General features: G+C 46.9%; 1 protein-coding gene across 3 annotated transcripts in view; it reads right to left on the bottom strand.

Moving 5' to 3' along the window:
- cep76 (centrosomal protein 76) overlaps nt 1–17,841 on the bottom strand; it is a 39,337-nt gene that overhangs the window by 20,738 nt on the left and 758 nt on the right. For 2 of the 3 annotated variants that reach the window (XM_038808650.1, XM_038808652.1), the window contains exons 2-3: nt 8,737–8,892; nt 3,109–3,181 (exon numbers count right to left, since the gene is read on the bottom strand). In XM_038808650.1, coding sequence (XP_038664578.1) covers nt 3,109–3,181; nt 8,737–8,892 — 229 coding nt within the window. Of the gene's footprint in view, nt 1–3,108; nt 3,182–8,736; nt 8,893–9,877; nt 9,993–17,841 lie in introns of all 3 variants that reach the window. The other variant, XM_038808653.1, reaches the window with a different exon arrangement.

Here is a 17,841-nt window from a genome sequence, read left to right as displayed (position 1 = left end):
TAAATGTGGCATATCTAGACTGTCAGAAGGTGTTTGACAAGGTGCTGCATAAAAGACTGATCCAGAAGGCAAGATCACAGGAAGAGTACTAGATTGGATTGAGGATTAGCTGACTGACAGAAAGCAGAAGCTTGGAATAAATGGGTCCTTCTCTGGCTGGTGAACTGTAACTAGCGGGGCGCTGCAGGGGTCAGTCCTCGATCTCAACTGTTTACAATCTATATAAATGATCTGCAAGCAGGGACAGAGTGTAACATAGCAAAATTTGTGGATGGTACTGAAATAGGCGGGAAAGCACGGTAGCATTGTGGATAGCGCAATTGCTTCACAGCTCCAGGGTCCCAAGTTCAATTCCGGCTTGGGTCACTGTCTGTGCGGAGTCTGCACATCCTCCCCGTGTGTGCGTGGGTTTCCTCCGGGTGCTCCGGTTTCCTCCCACAGTCCAAAGATGTGCGGGTTAGGTGGATTGGCCATGGTAAATTGCCCAGTGTCCAAAATTGCCCTTAGTGTTGGGTGGGGTTACTGGGTTATGGGGATAGGGTGGAGGTGTTGACCTTGGGTAGGGTACTCTTTCCAAGAGCCGGTGCAGACTCGATGGGCCGAATGGCCTCCTTCTGCACTGTAAATTCTATGAAAGTAATTCTATGAAAGCAGGCAATGAAAAGGAGATAAACGAGTTTAGACGGATACGGGTAGGCTAGGAGAATGGACCAAAATTTGGCAGATGGAGTTTAATGTGGATAAATGTGAGCCGAAGAAATAGAAAAGCAAATTATGATCCAAATGGAAAGCAGATTCAAAATGCATCTGCGCAGCGGGATCTGGGTATCTTTGTTCATGAATCGCAGAAGGTCGGTATGCAGGTACAGCACGTAATTAGAAAGACAAATGAAATTTTAGCGATAGTTGCAAAAGGACTGGAGTATAAAAGCAGAGAGGTGTTGTTGCAATTGTGTAGGGTGTTGGTGAGACCACAGCTGGAGTATTGTGCCCAGTTTTGGTCTCCTTATTTGAGGAAGGATGTGGTGGCATTGGAGGCATCTCAGAGGAGGTTCACCAGATCGATTCCGGGGATGAAAGGGTTGAAAGGGGGCAGCAGGGTAGCATGGTGGTTAGCATAAATGCTTCACAGCTCCAGGGTCCCAGGTTCAATTCCCGGCTGGGTCACTGTCTGTGTGGAGTCTGCACGTCCTCCCCCTGTGTGCGTGGGTTTCCTCCGGGTGCTCCGGTTTCCTCCCACAGTCCAAAGATGTGCGGGTTAGGTGGATTGGCCATGCTAAATTGCCCGTAGTGTCCTAATAAAAGTAGGGTTAAGGGAGAGGTTGTTGGGTTACGGGTATAGGGTGGATACGTGGGTTTGAGTAGGGTGATCATGGCTCGGCACAACATTGAGGGCCGAAGGGCCTGTTCTGTGCTGTACTGTTCTATGTTCTATTGTATAAGGAGACATTGAACAGTTTGGGCTTATACTCGCTGGAGTTTAGAATAATGAGAGGGGATCTGATCGAGGTATATAAAATACTAAGAGGAATTGATAAAGTAAACGTAGACCAAATGTTCCCCTTTGTAGGCTAATCTAGAACGAGAGATCATGGATATAGATTAAGAGATGGTAGATTTAAAATTGAGATGAGGAGGAACTGCTTCTCGCAAAGGGTGGTGAATTTGCGGAACTCGCTGCCCCATAGTGCGGTGGAATCTGTGTCATTAAATGGTTTAAAGAAAGAGATAGATATATTTCTGATTTAAAAATGGGTTAGAGGGATATGGGGAACAGATTTTGAGACCAGGAAGAGATCAGCCACGATTTGATTGGCAGAGCAGGCTCAAAGGTCTGAATTGCCTATTTCTGCTCATAATTCCCACTTTTCCTGTCTACGCACAAAGCCCCTCAGCCATCGACAAAGCTCAAGTCAGGAGGGCCAGACAATACTCAGTCCTCATGTGGACGGCTGCAGCCACAATTCTCCAAGTTCAGAACCATCGAAACAGAACACTTCGCCTGATTAATACTCCTGCCACTACACTGATATTGATCCTCACCATCATCAGCACACTGACTGCAGGCAGTACTTACAATCTACAGGATGCACTGCGGTAACTCAGGTCCCTCACCTGCAAACTCTGACACACAAATACAAGAGCAGCAATGTTGTGGGAACAAACCTCTAAATTCCCTGTCATATGACCCATCATTCCTCCCTTGTCAGTCAGTCACCATCCTGCAATTTGCGACCCAGCACCATGTAGAAGCACCATCAGTATAGCAATGGTTTAAGAAAATGAACCACTCCACAAAACTACGAGATGTAAGCAATAAATAGAGACGCTCACATCCTAACACATTAAAGATAAATGTTTCTGAGCATCACCTCTCAATGAAAAACGTTATGTGAGCCATGAAAATCAAGAAAAAATAAATTACAGAAAGGAAGTGGGAATCTAAACATACTTTACTGTACTTAGCTTGTTTGAACCACCTTTTTTCATGAGTAACTGGGTTTATTCCACTGAGTTTCTGCCTGAAATCCCGCTACTTTGGCTCTTTTTCATGTGTAATTTTCTGGGATTAATTTAATCTCCTTTGTTAATAATGATTCCGCACAACAGTGTGATCGCCAGCTAGCTAGCGGATGAGAAAACAGTGTCTTCAACATTCAGACCCTTGATGGAACCACATTCAATACATTTAACCAGTAAACATTACACCCAAAATGCTTGCAACAGACACCGACTTTCTAACCTGAAAGGCAGCCGGTTATTTCTCCTGGATCACCTGCAGCTTTCCCTTTCCTCTGCATAGAAGAGGTCAACAGGGGAAAAACACAGACTGAATCAAAGTGAGGGCTGAGTTTCTACAAACCTACGTTGTGTTTGCCCACTCAAAATAACAGCTGGCATATTGTACAATTAGGGGACGAGATGCGGTGCACTTCACTGTTTAGCTTTTGCCAGGCTAGATTTGGATTATGTGCAAAAATCACTAACAATATTTAATTTAAGAAAACAATGAAAACGCTAACAAAAACACACTGCGTCTGTACATTTTACAGGATTACAAAGCAAGTATGAGAGGGCTGAAATTGATACGGTGACAGAAGTACTCACTTTTCCTTAATTCCACCGGTTCCTTGTCAATAAAGTGTGTTGCCGATTTTGAATTGGGTGTACTTTCTTTGACCTGCACTTCCCAGAAATGAAAAATGTCTTTATTCTATTTCATTAAAAATGTAGGAAACACTGGTCATGTTAAAATATGGAATTACAGCATTCCAAGCTAAAACACACTTTAATTGCAGGCATGGGAAAAGGATGCAGAGGAAGCCATTGGATAGATCAAGTTATCAGTGTAATCATAGAATCCCTACAGTGCAGAATGAGGCCATTCAGCCCCTCGAGTCTGCATCAACCCTTTGTATGATCACTCTGCCCATTTATGTGTGTCCCTCCTGCCCTACCCCATAGTCCCATAACCTAACCTGCACATCCCTCGACATTAAGAGGCAATTTGGCATAGCCAATCCACCTAACTTGCATATCTTTGGACTGTGGGTGGAAACCTGAGCACCCGGAGGAAACTCACGCAGACACGGGGAGAAAGCACAAACTCCACACAGAGTCACCCGATGCTGGAATTGAACCCGGATCCCTGGTGCTGTGGGGCAGCAATGCTAACCACTGTGCCGTGTAATGGATTGGATTGGATTTGTTTATTGTCACGTGTACCGAGGTACAGTGAAAAGTATTTTTCTGCAAGCAGCTCAACAGATCATTCAGTACATGGAAGAAAAGGGAATTAAACAAAATTCAAGAAAATACATGAGAATACATAATAGGGCAACACAAGGTATACAATGTAACTACATAAGCATTGGCATCGGCTGAAGCATACAGGGTGTAGTGTTAATGAGGTCAGTCAATAAGAGGGTCATTTAGGAGTCTGGTGACAGTGGGGAAGAAGCTGTTTTTGAGTCTGTTCGTGCATGTTCTCAGACTTCTGAATCTCCTGCCCGATGGAAGAAGTTGGAAAAGTGAGTAAGCCGGGTGGGAAGGATCCTTGATTATGCTGCCCGCTTTCCCCCGGCAGCGGGAGGTGTAAATGAAGTCCATGGATGGGAGGCAGGTTCGTGTGATGGACTGGGCGGTATTCACGACTCTCTGAAGTTCCTTGCGGTCCTGGGCCGAGTAGTTGCCATACCAGGCTGTGATGCAGCCTGATAGGATGCTTTCTATAGTGCATCTGTAAAAGTTGGTAAGGGTTAATGTGGACATGTTGAATTTCCTTAGTTTCCTGAGGAAGTATAGGCGCTGTTGTGCTTTCTTGGTGATAGCGTCGACGTGAGTGGACCAGGACAGAATTTTGGTGATGTGCACCCCATGGAATTTGAAACTGCTAACCATCTCCACCTCGGCCCCGTTGATGCTGACAGGGGTGTGTACAGTACTTTGCTTCCTGAAGTCGATGACCAGCTCTTTACTTTTGCTGGCATTGAGGGAGAGATTGTTGTCGTTACACTACTCCACTAGGTTCTCTATCTCCCTCCTGTATTCGGACTCGTCGTTATTCGCGATCCGGCCCACTATAGTCGTATCGTCAGCAAACTTGTAGATGGAGTTGGAACCAAGTTTTGCCACGCAGTCGTGTGTGTACAGGGAGTAGAGTAGGGGGCTAAGTACACAGCCTTGCGGGGCACCGGTATTGAGGACTATTGTGGAGGAGGTGTTGGTGTTCATTCTTACTGATTGTGGTCTGTTGGTCAGAAAGTCAAGGATCCAGTTGCAGAGTGGAGAGCCAAGTCCTAGGTTTTGGAGCTTTGATATGAGGTTGGCTGGGATTATGGTATTGAAGGCGGAGCTGTAGTCAATAAATAGGAGTTTGATGTAGGAGTCCTTGTTTTCGAGATGCTCTAGGGATGAGTGTAGGGAAATGGCATCTGATGTGGACCGGTTGCGACGGTATGCAAATTGAAGTGGGTCAAGGCATTCCGGTAGTATGGAGGTGATGCGCTTCATGATCAGCCTCTCGAAGCACTTCATTACAACTGACGTCAGGGCCACCGGGCGATGGTCATGTTGCCTCATACTGGCTGGATCCGGGAGAGGCCAAAGAACCCATGGTTCGCCACACAAGAATGCAGGCGAAAGCTCACGGTTGGATTGAAAAGATTAAATCCGGGAGTTAAAATGAGGCGAGTTGCCTAATGTGGGATGAGCCTCTGCGTAAAGAAAATATCATTACGAATACCAGTTCTTAGAGTGCAAGTTGCCAGGCGAAGAGAAAAGAAATAAACCCTTGGGAGCCATCACGTGGAATTGATTCTAGCAAAATTGAACATTTATGTGAAGGAGAATGTAAAGTTAATCTGTGAAATGTGTTTTGTTTGCTTCTCTGAGCATGCTCGGATACATACATTCAGGGGCCTGTGCTTTTCTCCCTTTACTGAGTACCACCATTTATTTTTTAAATTTAGTACAACTACCCTATCTATTTTTTTTTTATATTCATTTTTTCATCATAGAATTTACAGTGCAGAAGGAGGCCATTCGGCCCATCGAGTCTGCACCGGATCTTGGAAAAGAGCACCCTACTCAAGCCCACACATCCACCCTATCCCCGTAACCCCAGTTAACCATTTTTGGGCACTAAGGGCAATTTAGCTTAGCCAATCCACCTAACCTGTACATTTTTGGACTGTGGGAGGAAACCAGAGCACCCGGAGGAAACCCATGCAGACACGGGGAGAACTTGCAGACTCCGAACGCACAGACAGGGATGTAGGCTTCGTTGGTTAGGCCAGCATTTGTTGCCCATCCCCAATTCCCCTTGAGAAGGTGGTGGTGAGCTGCCTTCTTGAACCGCTGCAGTCCATGTGGTATAGGCACCCACTGTGCTGTTAGGGAGAAAGTTCCAGGATGTTGCCCCAGCGACAGTGAAGGAACAGCGATATATTTCTAAGTCAGGATGGTGAGTGACTTAGAGAGGAACTTCCAAGTGGTGGTGTTCCCATGTATTTGCTGCTCTTGACCTTCTAGATGGCAGTGGTCGTGGTTTGGAAGATGCAGTATAAGGAACCTTGGTGAGTTACTGCAGTGCATCTTGTAGATGGTACACACGGCTGCTACTGTGCATCGGTGGTGGAGGAAGTGAATGTTTGTGGAAAGGGTAGCATCAAGCGGGCTTTGTCCTGGATGGTGTTGAACTTCTTGAGTGTTATTGGAGCTACACTCATCTAGGCACGTGGAGAGTATTCCATCACACTCCTGACTTGTGCCTTGTAGGTGACCGACAGGCTTTGGGAAGTCAGGATGTGAGTTACTTGCCACTGTTCAGTTTGTGGTCAATGGTAACCCCTAGGGTGTTGATTGTGAGGGATTCAGCGATGGTAATGCCATTGAATGTCATGGGGCAAGATTTGATTCGCTCTTACTGGAGATGGTCATTGCCTGGCACTTAGTATGGCACAAATGTTACTCGTCACTTGTCAGCCCAAGCCTGGATATTGTCCAGGTCTTGCTGCATTCGCACGTGGACTGCTTCAGTGTCTGTGGAGTCATGAACAGTGCTGAACATTATGCAGTCATGAGTGAACATTCTCACTTCTGATCTTGTAAAAGGAAGGTAATTGATGAAGCAGCTGAAGATAGTTTGGCCTCAGACACCACCCTGAAGAATTCCTATAGTGATGCCCAGTACGGAGATGGCGGACCTCCAACAGTGACCCAGGGCTGAGATCGATCCCGAGTCCTCGGTGCTGTGAGGCAGCAGAGCTAACCACTGCGCCACCCATTTTACAACAGAGTTAATGCACTAATAGATCTCAGTAGCTGAGTGTCAGGAAGCAGAAATTTGCGGAGAATGGGTATTTTTCAGACTGGGATTCCCAAGAATCAAGAATGTGGCAGGGCGGGTTCAGAATATGGTTATGAAGGCAAGACATCCTGAGCTTTATAAATAAGAGGTCTAGCAAAATCAAAGAGGTGATGGTGAATCTTTGTAAGACACTGCCTCAGCCTCAACTGGAGTACTGCATCCAGTCCTGAGCATCACACTTTAGAAAAGATGGAAGTCATTAGAGCGGATGCAGAAAAGATTCCTGAGAATAGTTCCAGGGATGGGAGACTGCAGTTACATTGGTGGATTGGAGAAGCTGGCACTGTTCTTTTTACAGAGAAGGTTGAGATGAGATTTGATCAAAGTGTTAAAAATCATGAGGGATCAAGACAGAGAAAACTGAAAGAAATGACTTGTTCCCATTGGCAGCAAGGTTGAGAACAAGACACAGATTTACGGTGAATGGCAAACGAATCAACGGTAACATGAAGAAAAGCTTTTATGCAGCAAGTGGTTAGGATCTGGAATGTTCTACCAGAGTGTGGTGTCATGCGAGTGTCCCTTTAAGAAAGGTTTGGTCAAGGGCAGCACGGTGGCGCAAGTGGTTAGCATGATTGCCTCACGGCGCCGAGGTCCCAGGTTCGATCCCGGCTCTGGGTCACTTCTCCCCGTGTTTGTGTGGGTTTTGCCCCCACAACCCAAAAGATATGCAAGATAGGTGGATTGGCCACACTAAATTTCCCCTTAATTGGAAAAAATGAATTGGATACTCTAAATGTATTTAAAAGAAAGGTTTGGTCTTACCACATGGCTTGTGGTTGACCATGGCTGACCACCCTGTCAGGTGAGAGGGGTTTTAGGATTTTAGTTTGTGGCTTTGGACTGCAGAAGCAAAAAAACATTGTTTCCCTGTTTCTGGTTAAAAGCTGCTCCAGGAACTGAAAGCACATTGAGTGTGGCAAACTGCCTTGGTAACTGCTTTCCAGAAGGAGTTTTGAATTGCTGGTTGGAGGCTGGATCTCAGGGAAAGGACCAGTCCCATTCAAGTGAGATTAGTGTGCTGGGCCACACCCTTGAATGTGTTTAGGTTTATTGGATTTTGTATTCAACTGGAACAGCTACTAAGGGGGATTCATTAAAAGTTATATACATAGATTACTGTAGCTGTTGTGTGTTTTATCATGTTTGTAATTGAGAACAACTTCTTGCTATGTGTTTTATATATGTTAACTACATTCTTATAATAAATTTGTTTTAATAAAAGTGCCTAGGAAGTCTGATGAATAACACCTGAAATGAAAGCTCTTGTGCTCATCCTAGCCAAATTCAACATAATAGGTAATTGGTCAGGTGAGCTTCATGATACACTTTGGAGTTTCTAAGTCCTGGTCCATAACTGTGGTACATGCAGATTCAATCATGGCATTCAAAACAGAACTAAACAATTATGAGATAAATAATTTGCAGGGCTACAGTGAAAAGGGAGGACAGAGTTGTTCTTTCAGAGAGCCAGCATGAACACAATGGCCCAAATGGCCTCAGGCTGTAACATTTCTACACGACAGCCTCTGTATAGAAGGAAACAGTTGCCTCGTTACAGCTTTCCAGTGACATGACTGCCTACCCCGCAATTCCAAACATGTCCATTTGTTTTAATGGGGACATCGAGACTCGTGATATTTTAAATCCACACTTTTCAGTGATCACATTAAATATAAACCAACAATTTTCTTTGTAAATGAGATTTTGATGCTCGGATTTTAATACTAGAGAAATCTCTAGAATGGGACTTGAATTTACGACATTATGTTTCAGCGGTGAGAATGCATATTGGTACTCTGAAATCCTCACAGAAATTCAAAAGTCCATAACACAAGACTGTTACAATGCAATAAAATGCTTACAGTTAAAAATTGGAGTTCCTTCATGACATCATCTACAATGCCACGGCGTTGCAATGCTTTAATGAGATCGGCCTCAGATAAAGCTCGTGAAGAAACAGCCAGTTCTTCCCGGACTGACTCGGCCAAGATTTCTCTAATCTTTTCATGGACATTCATCTGGTCAAAAAAATAATTAGCAAGTCATTAACGTTGACAAACGGGTTTAAATTTAAAAGGAACATAAAAAATACATGTTGAATCTTTTAGAAAACGGTTTGTATCTTAAAGGTAACCGGGCTAAAAATAACTCCTCTGCTCAAATATACCACATGTAAGGTGGAAAAAGAATCTCCTTGTGGCACGGGCAAACAATATAAACGCGATCACCTAAACCTCAAAATAGGTCAGACTTAAATCTGATGTTTCCATAAACCCTTGGATTGCACAAATGATTAACACAGATCACCGGTTTGTAGACTCCTGATCTATCTATTAAATTTATGTTTAAATCTGATCTTAATTAACAATGCTGAAAAAGTAAATCTGCAATGTATGACAAAGCACGTGGAACCCAAAAACAATACCACCTCAAAGCAAGATTCCCACAAAGATCTCTGTGGCATGGATTCTGCTTACACAGCCAGTGATGGTGTTTAGCAGTGCACCATTAAAAACCCAGGTACACCTCATTCAACAAAACAACAACTTTTTCCAAGGAATTCCACAGCATGCTAAGAATGGAATCTCGGACTTCTGGTGGCATAAATGTAGGGGCATGCACAAGATGGCTCCCACTGGAGTACTGCACTTTTCACCCCTTTTCTTAGTACCACGGATTGTTTACTCTAGAAAACCCAGTTATTGTAACAGTCTCATGTTACGGACTTTTGAATTTCCATGAAAATTTCAGAGTACCAATGTGCACTCTCACCGCTGAAACAGAATGTCGCAAATTCAAGTCTCATTCTAGAGATTTGAAGAGATAATCTAAACCGACACCCTGGTGAGGGACTGATGCAGGGTTGGAGCTGGCATCTTTGGGCTGAAACATGTGCCTGATATGGGTATAAAAGATTCCAGAGCCATTTTTAAAGGTGGGAAATCCTGGCTGATATTTATCCTTCAACCAATATCACTAATAAAAAATGATCCAGGGATTTACCTGATTGCTGTTTTGGGAGCTTGCTGTGGACGAACTGTTTGCTGCACTTTCTTACATTACAATAGCGACTACGCGTCAAAAAGTACTTCATTGTCTGTGAAGCATCTGAGACATCCTGCAGTCATGAAATATAAATGTAATATAATTGAAAGTCCTTTGTTTTTTTTAGATTTAATATAGAATGCATTTAAATATGTACAGCAAGCTGCCACAAACAGCAATGTGGCCATGACAAAACAATGTGTTGTAGTGATGCTTATTGAGGTATTTTTTTTAAATGTTGAACACTCAAGCTACTTGAGAATTTTATTTTGCTGTACAGTAAAAATTTAAGCGATGAGGGAGATTGTCTTCCAGGCCAGTGGATGTCTACAATAACAGTCACTTCTGTTTCTCGTTCATTTTTGTCTGAGCCTTGTTACTATTTGACCATCTTATTAGCAGCCACATTTCTTTTTGGCGACCGTGCGACGTTTACATTTTGGGCGTTTCCATGCTTTTCTACACTTTGGACATTTTTGCGCTTTCTGTTTCTTACAACCCATCGCTGTGTCTGAGCTTGATCCAAAGACATTGAAATCCTCTAATATTACCCTTTACTTTTACATTTGAGATTTGCCAAAGTAAGGGCTCTTCTATCTCTGCCTGACTGTTTGGGAGCCCACTGGAAACTCTCAGCATCACGATTGCCCCTTTTTGTTTTTAAGTTCCACCCATATGGCCTCAACTGAGGAGCCTGCTCAAATATCATCCCTCCTCAATGCAGTAATTGACTCCTCTGTCAATATTGTGACACCACCTCCTCTTTTACACAGTGCCGTCTCGCATGAAGACTATATTCTGGAATATAGAGTTGTCAGTACTGTCCCTCTCTTAACCACGGTACACGGCACGATAGTACAGTGGTTAGCACTGTTGCTTCACTGCACCAGGGTCCCAGGTTCGATTCCCGGCTTGGGTCACTGTCTGTGTGGAGTCTGCACATTCTCCGTGTCTGCGTGGGTTCCTCTGGGTGCTCCGGTTTCCTCCCATAAGTCCCAAAAGACGTGCTTGCGCCAGAGCGAGGCGACTTTTTGCAAGCTGTGCCCAGCATACCGTCTAATTCTATCTTCTACTCTTGCTCAATGCTTCTAAAACTTCATTCCAACTCTTTTAAACTCTCTAACAATGTTCTAATTCAACTACTTGCAGATTTAGCGATCTTTAGGACCCTGGAGATGCCTGAAACTGACCCCACACATACTCTATTCCACCTTCTTCCGTCAGGAAAAAGATACCAAAGTTTGAGGTCACGTACCAACCAACTCAAGAACAGCTTCTTCCCTACTGCCATCAGACTTTTGAATGGTCCTACCTCGTATTTTGTTCTTTTCTCTACACCTTGCTATAACTGTAACATTATATTCTGCAGTCTCTCCTTCCTTTCCAATGTACGGTATGCATGGTTTGTACAGCATGCAAAAAACAATACTTTTCACTGAATACTAATACATGTGACAATAATAAATCAAATCAAATTGGACATTCTGAATTCTCCCTCCATGTAGCCGAACAGGCGCCGGAGTGTGGCGGCTAGGGAATTTTCACAGTAACTTTATTGCAGTGTTAATGTACGCATACTTGCGACAATAATAAAATATTATTATTACCATGCCTCTGCAAGAGCAATATTATCATACTCCCATGTATTGCGTTAATCAATGCCTTCAATTCATCTGCCTTACCGGTAAGACTCCTTGCATTAAAATGCCATCTAGCTCTGTGTCTCAATATGTCTATCTGCGTTCTACCTTCCAGACTGACTTCGTTTGTCTTCTACATTTAGATGTGCATCATTCTCTACTGAACGTCCTTCTGTAACCCACCCTGTGCCAAGTTAACCTGCATTCTGTAACCCACCCCCTGCCCACAACACTCGCAAACCTTCCCGTAAGGGTGTTGGTCCTGTTCCAGTTCAGGTGCAAACCATCTGACTTCTACAGGTCCCACCTTCCCCCAAAACAGACCCAGTAATGCAGGAATCAAAAGCCTTCCCCTCCTGCACCATCTCTTCAGTCATTCATTCACATATCCTCCTATTCCTATAATCACGAGCATATGGCACCAGGAATAATCCAGGGAATACAACCTTTTAGGTCCTGCTTTTCAATCTGCTACCGACTTCCCTAAATTCTTGTTGTAGGACCTCATCCCTCTTTCTACCTATGTTGTCGGTATCAATGTGAACCACGACCTCTGACCATGCACCCACCCCTTCAGAATGCCCAGCAGGTGTTCAGTGACATCCTTGACCCTGGAACCAGGGAGGCAACACACCATCCTGAACTTACTTCTGCAGCCGCAAAAACACCTGTCTTCACCTCTCACTATTGAGTCTCCTGCCACAATTGCTCTTTCGCTCTTAGTCCTCCCCTTTTGTGCAGCTGAGCCACCCAGAGTGCAGTGAACTTGGCACTGGTTGCTCTCAACATTTTCAACACAGGTAAACATTTCTCAAGTGAGTTGCACTCTTGGGGTTTTCCGCACTACCTGCCTGCCCCCCTTCTGACTGGTGACCACCCATTCTCTCCCTTACTGGCCTTCAACATCATAATCCCAGCCAAGCTCATATCAAGACTCCAAAACCTAGGACTCGGCTCCTCCCTCTGCAACTGGACCCTCAACCTCTTGATCCATAAACCATAATCAGTAAGGATAAACAACTCCTCCTCCACAATAGTCTTCAAAATTGGTGCCCTGCAAGGCTGCGCACTGAAGTCTCTACTATACTGTCTATACACATGACTGTGTGGCAAAATTCAGCTCCAGCGACAGGTTTGCTGATGACACAACCATAATGGGTATATCTCAAACAATGATGAGTCAAGAAGGGAGATAAAGAACCTATTAACATAGTGTAATGATAACACTTTCTCCCTCAATATCAGCAAAACTATGGAGCTTGTCATGGACTTCACCACACACATCCCTGCCTGCATCAATGGTGCCATGGTGGAGATGGTTGACAGCTTCAAATTCCTAGGTGTGCATTTCATCAACAATCTGTCCTGGTCCACCCACGTTGACGCTACGACCAAGAAAGCACAACAGAGCCTACACTTCCTCAGGAAACTAAGGAAATTTGGCATGTCCACATTGACTGTTACAAATTTTTACAGAAAGCATCATAGAAAGCATCTGGCTGCACCACAGCCTGGCATGGCAACTACTTGGCCCAGGGCAAGAAACTACAGAGAGTCGTGAACACCGCCCAGTCCATCACACAAACACGCCTCCCATCCATCGACTCTATTTACACCTCTCGGTGCTTGGAGAAAGCGGGCAGCATAATCAAAGACGCCTCCCACCCGGCTTACTCACTCTTGCAACTTCTGCCATCGGGCAGGAGATAGAAGAGTGAGAGAACACGCACAAATAGATTCAAAAATAGTTTCTTCCCCGCTGTTACCAAACTCCTAAATGCCCCTCTTATGGACTGACCTGATCTCTCCAAGCATCTTCTCTACAGAGTACTATTACACTCCTGTACGTTTCATCCGATGTCTGTATCTATGCATTTACATTGTGTATTTATTGTATGTTCTATGTTTTTCAAGTATGGAACGTGTGGTGAGCCACGTATTGCTATTGTATTTATTCACTGTTGATCTATTGCTGTTATTATTGTTGTCATTATTATTGTATATGCTCACTGTTACTGTTGTTCCATTGCTAGTTATTGCTGTTGTTGTATTGATGCTGCTGTTGGCTCTGCCTGTGGTTCCGCCCCTCTGAGGAGATATATAACCGGCCGATCTGGGACAGGCTCTCAGTGCGGGAGGAGCTACTGGTTGGCACAACCACTGTTCTTCGATAACAACCGACTCGATTGAATTGATGGTTATCAATTTAATCAAATACTTTTTTTTAAGCAATGGATGCCGGTCTAAAAACAGAATGATTCGAACTTGACTCGCAGGCGCCTGAAGCTACGGCCATCTTCGAGCATTGGCTCAGTTAATTAGAGTCCTACCTCAGCTCCTTCGCCGCCGAGGTCACCCCGGAAATCAAACACCATCCCGGCCTCATACGCGGAGGGAGTGGAGCTGCTCAGAAGACAGTTTGTGGGGCCAGTAAACGAGGTACTCGCTCGACACCTCCAGACCACGTGGCGCCAACGCCAGGGTGAGTCGCTGGCAGAATATCTGCACGTGCTGAGGGTACCCGTCCGCAGTTGCAACAGCAGGACGATCACAGCAGTGCAGCACGCAGAGCTGATGATCCGAGACACCTATGTGACACGTGTCCGGTCCAGCTACATCTGGCAACGGCTGTTCGAGAAAGGGGCCCTCGACCTCGAGGAGTCGGTGAAACTGGCTACCTCGCTGGAAGTGGCTTTCCAGAGCCCGGTGCCTTCCCATCCGACCACGCGGAATCCTCGGGGACGTCAGAGGCGCAGCCATCACCCGACCCAGGTGTGCCTCATACCTGCGCCGCGGGGGAGCCTGCCAGCTCTGGAGGGCCCGTACTTCTGCGGGCAGTGCCAGCACCCCCGGCAGCATTGCCTGGCTCGCAACGCTACGTGCAACGAGTGTGGCAAGTAGGGATACTACGCTAAGGTACGCCTAGCCAGGCCTAAAGTCCAAGTTCAAAAATCAAAAGCCTACCAAGCCTGGTCTGAGACTCAGCCCCCAGAGCGTGGCAGTGTGCCTGCCAGGACCACCCCCTGCTGACGCGTCACTCGCCTTGTGCGACCCGTGGGGGCCGCCATCTTGTCTGACGTCCTCAAAGTTGACCGCCGTGTATGATCCATGGGGGCCGCCATCTTGTCCGACGTAGTCGGCGTGCCCGCACGTGCGACCCATGGGGGCCGCCGTCTTGTCTGACATCATCAACGTCGACCGTCGCGTGCGATCCATAGGGGTTGCCAGATTGGCCGACTTCGTTGGTGCCACCAATTCGGAACCAGCACGACGATGCCGAGGCTCACAGTCATCAACTCAGCTTGATCCAACTCGACCAGTCCCGGCCGTTCCGCCATCAAAACTCCCATGATGTCCGTCAGACACAACAGGCAGGAGACATCCTGCCTCTTAGACTCCGGGAGCATGGATAGCTTCATCCACCCGGACATGGCAAGGCGCTGTTTCCTCCAGATCCTCCCCCTCTCACAAACCGTATCCCTTGCTTCCGGATCTCATACTGTGCAGATCCGGGGGTATTGCACTGTCAACCTAGTGATACAGGGCGTCGAGTACGCCAATTTCAACCTCTACATCCACCCCCATCTCTGCGCCCCTCTTCTACTAGGGTTAGACTTTCAATGTCGCCTCCGTAGCCTAACCCTAAAGTTCGGGGGACCCCTGCCCCCTCTCAGTCTGCAGCCTCGCGAGCCTGAAAGTCGCCTGTACCTCGCTCTTCACGAACCTCACCCCAGACTGTAAGCCCGTTGTCACCTGAAGCAGACGGTATAGTGCTCAAGACAAGGCCTTCATCAGGTCAGAGGTCCAGCGGCTCCTGAGGGAAGGGATCATTGAGGCTAGGAGTAGCCCCTGGAGAGCACAAGTGGTGGTTGTCAGGACCGGGGCGAAGAACCGGATGGTAATCGACAGCAGTCAGACGATCAACCTGTACACGCTGCTCGATGCGTACCCCCTCCCGCGCATATCTGACATGGTCAATCAGATTGCACAGTATTGAGTCTTCTCTACGGAAGACTTGAAGTCCGCGTACCACCAGCTCCCTATCTGGCGGGAGGACCGCCAATCAACTGCCTTTGAGGCAGGTGGCCGTCTCTTTCATTTCCTCGGCGTTCTTATCGGCGTCACCAACGGGGTTTCGGTCTTCCAACCAACGATGGACCGAATGGTTGACCCGAGTACTCACGGGCCATGTTCCCGTACTTGGATAATGTTACCATCTGCAGCCATGACCTGCTGGACCATGACGCCAATCTTCAAAAATTCCTCCGCATCGCCCGACTCCTTAATTTGACATACAATAAGAAGAAATCCGTTTTCCACACAACCCGACTAGCCATCCTCGGCTATGTCGTGGAAAACTGGGTCCTAGGGCCTGACCCCAACCGCATGCGCCCTCTCCTGCAACAGCCCCTTCCCCACTGCCCCAAAAACGTGCTTTGGGTTCTTCTTTTACTATGACAGTGGGTCCCCAATTATGTGGACAAAGCCCACCCACTCATTAAGTCCACCACTTTTCCCCTGATGGCTGAGGCCCACCTGCCCTTCAACCGCATCAGAACCGAGATTGCCAAGGCCACAATGCACGCTGTGGATGAATCCATACCGTTCCAGGTAGAAAGCGATGCGCCTGACTTTGCCCTGGCAGCCACTCTTAACCAGACAGGGAGGCCTGTCGCAATTTTTTCCCGTACCCCCCATGCCTCCGAGATTCGACACTCCTCTGTTGAAAAGGAGGCGCAAGCCATTGTGTAAGCTGTGCTGCACTGGAGGCATTAACTGGCCGGCAGGAGATTCACTCTCCTCACAGACCAACGGTCGGTTGTCTTCATGTTTAATAACACGCAGCGGGTCACAATTAAGAGCAAGATTTTGCGGTGGAGGATCGAGCTCTCCTCCCATAACTACGTCTTGTATTATCCTGGGAAGCTCAATGAGCCCCCAGATGCCCTGTCCCATGGCACCTGTGACAATGTGCAGGTAGACCGGTTATGAGCTATCCACAATGACCTCTGTCACCCGGCTTCTTCACTTTGTCAAGGCCTGCAACCTGCCCTACTCCACAGAGGTGGTCAGGGCCATGACCAGGGACTGCCAAATCTGTGCGGAGTGCAAGCTGCACTTCTATCGGCCAGACAAGGCCCACCTGGCGAAGGCTTCCCGCCCTTTTGAGCGCCTCAGCATGGATTTCAAAGGGCCCCTCCCCTCCACTGATTGTAACGTGTACTTTCTCGACGTTTTTGATGAGTACTCACGTTTTCCTTTGCAATCCCATGCCTCGACATGTCTTCTGCCACTGTCATCAAGGCCCTGCGCAGCATCTTCACCCTGTTCGGTTTCCCCACTTATATACATAGAGATCGGGGCTCCTCATTTATGAGTGATGAGCTGCATCAGTACCTGCTCAGCAAGGGCACGCCTCGAGCAGGACTACCAGCTACAACCACCGGGGAAACGGGCAGGTGGAGAGGGAGAATGCTACAGTTTGGAAGGCCGTCCTTCTGGCCCTACGGTCTAGAAGTCTCTCAGTCGCCTGCTGGCAGGAGGTCCTCCCCGACGCACTCCACTCTATCCAATCACTCTTGTATACTGCCACTAACGAGATCCCTCACGACCGTCTATTTGTCTTTCCCAGGACATCGATCTCTGGGGTCTTGCTTCCATCCTGGCTCACGACACCTGGGCCAATACTCCTCCGGAAACACGCAAGGAGCCATAAGGTCGACCCCTCGGTCAAGAGGGTTCAGCTTCTCCACGTGAACCCTCAGTATGCCTACATGACACACTGCAACGGACGGCAGGACACAGTCTCTCTCAGGGACCTGGCCCCCATGGGTATCCCTGCACCCACCATCACCTCATCCCTTCCTTCTACCTCTCCATTCTATCTACCCCATCATCCTTGGGTATCCTCACACCCAGCATCACCTCATCCCTTCCCTTCTACCTCCCATTCTACCCCATCATCCTTTCCCGGGTGCATTAGCACCGCCCCTGTGCTGTCACCCTGTTGTGAGGACGACGTGCTCCCGGAGTCGAAGGTCTCGACGCCAGCACCTACACTGCAGCCGGGGCTGAGACGTTTACAGCGGACGATACACCCTCCTGTGAGACTGAACCTATGAGTCCGCTTCACCCCCACAGGTCTTTTTTTTAAACAGGGGGGTGAATGTGGTGAGCCACGTATGGCTATTGTATATATTCACTGTTGATCTATTGTTGTTATTATCATTGTCACTATTATTGTATAAACTCACTGTTACTGTTGTTCCATTGTTAGTTATT

This window comes from Scyliorhinus canicula, chromosome 10 (genome assembly GCF_902713615.1).
Source record: "Scyliorhinus canicula chromosome 10, sScyCan1.1, whole genome shotgun sequence".
Lineage (NCBI taxonomy): Eukaryota > Metazoa > Chordata > Chondrichthyes > Carcharhiniformes > Scyliorhinidae > Scyliorhinus > Scyliorhinus canicula.
Note: the sequence above shows the minus strand (reverse complement) of the source record. Positions and strands in the feature narration are given on the sequence as shown.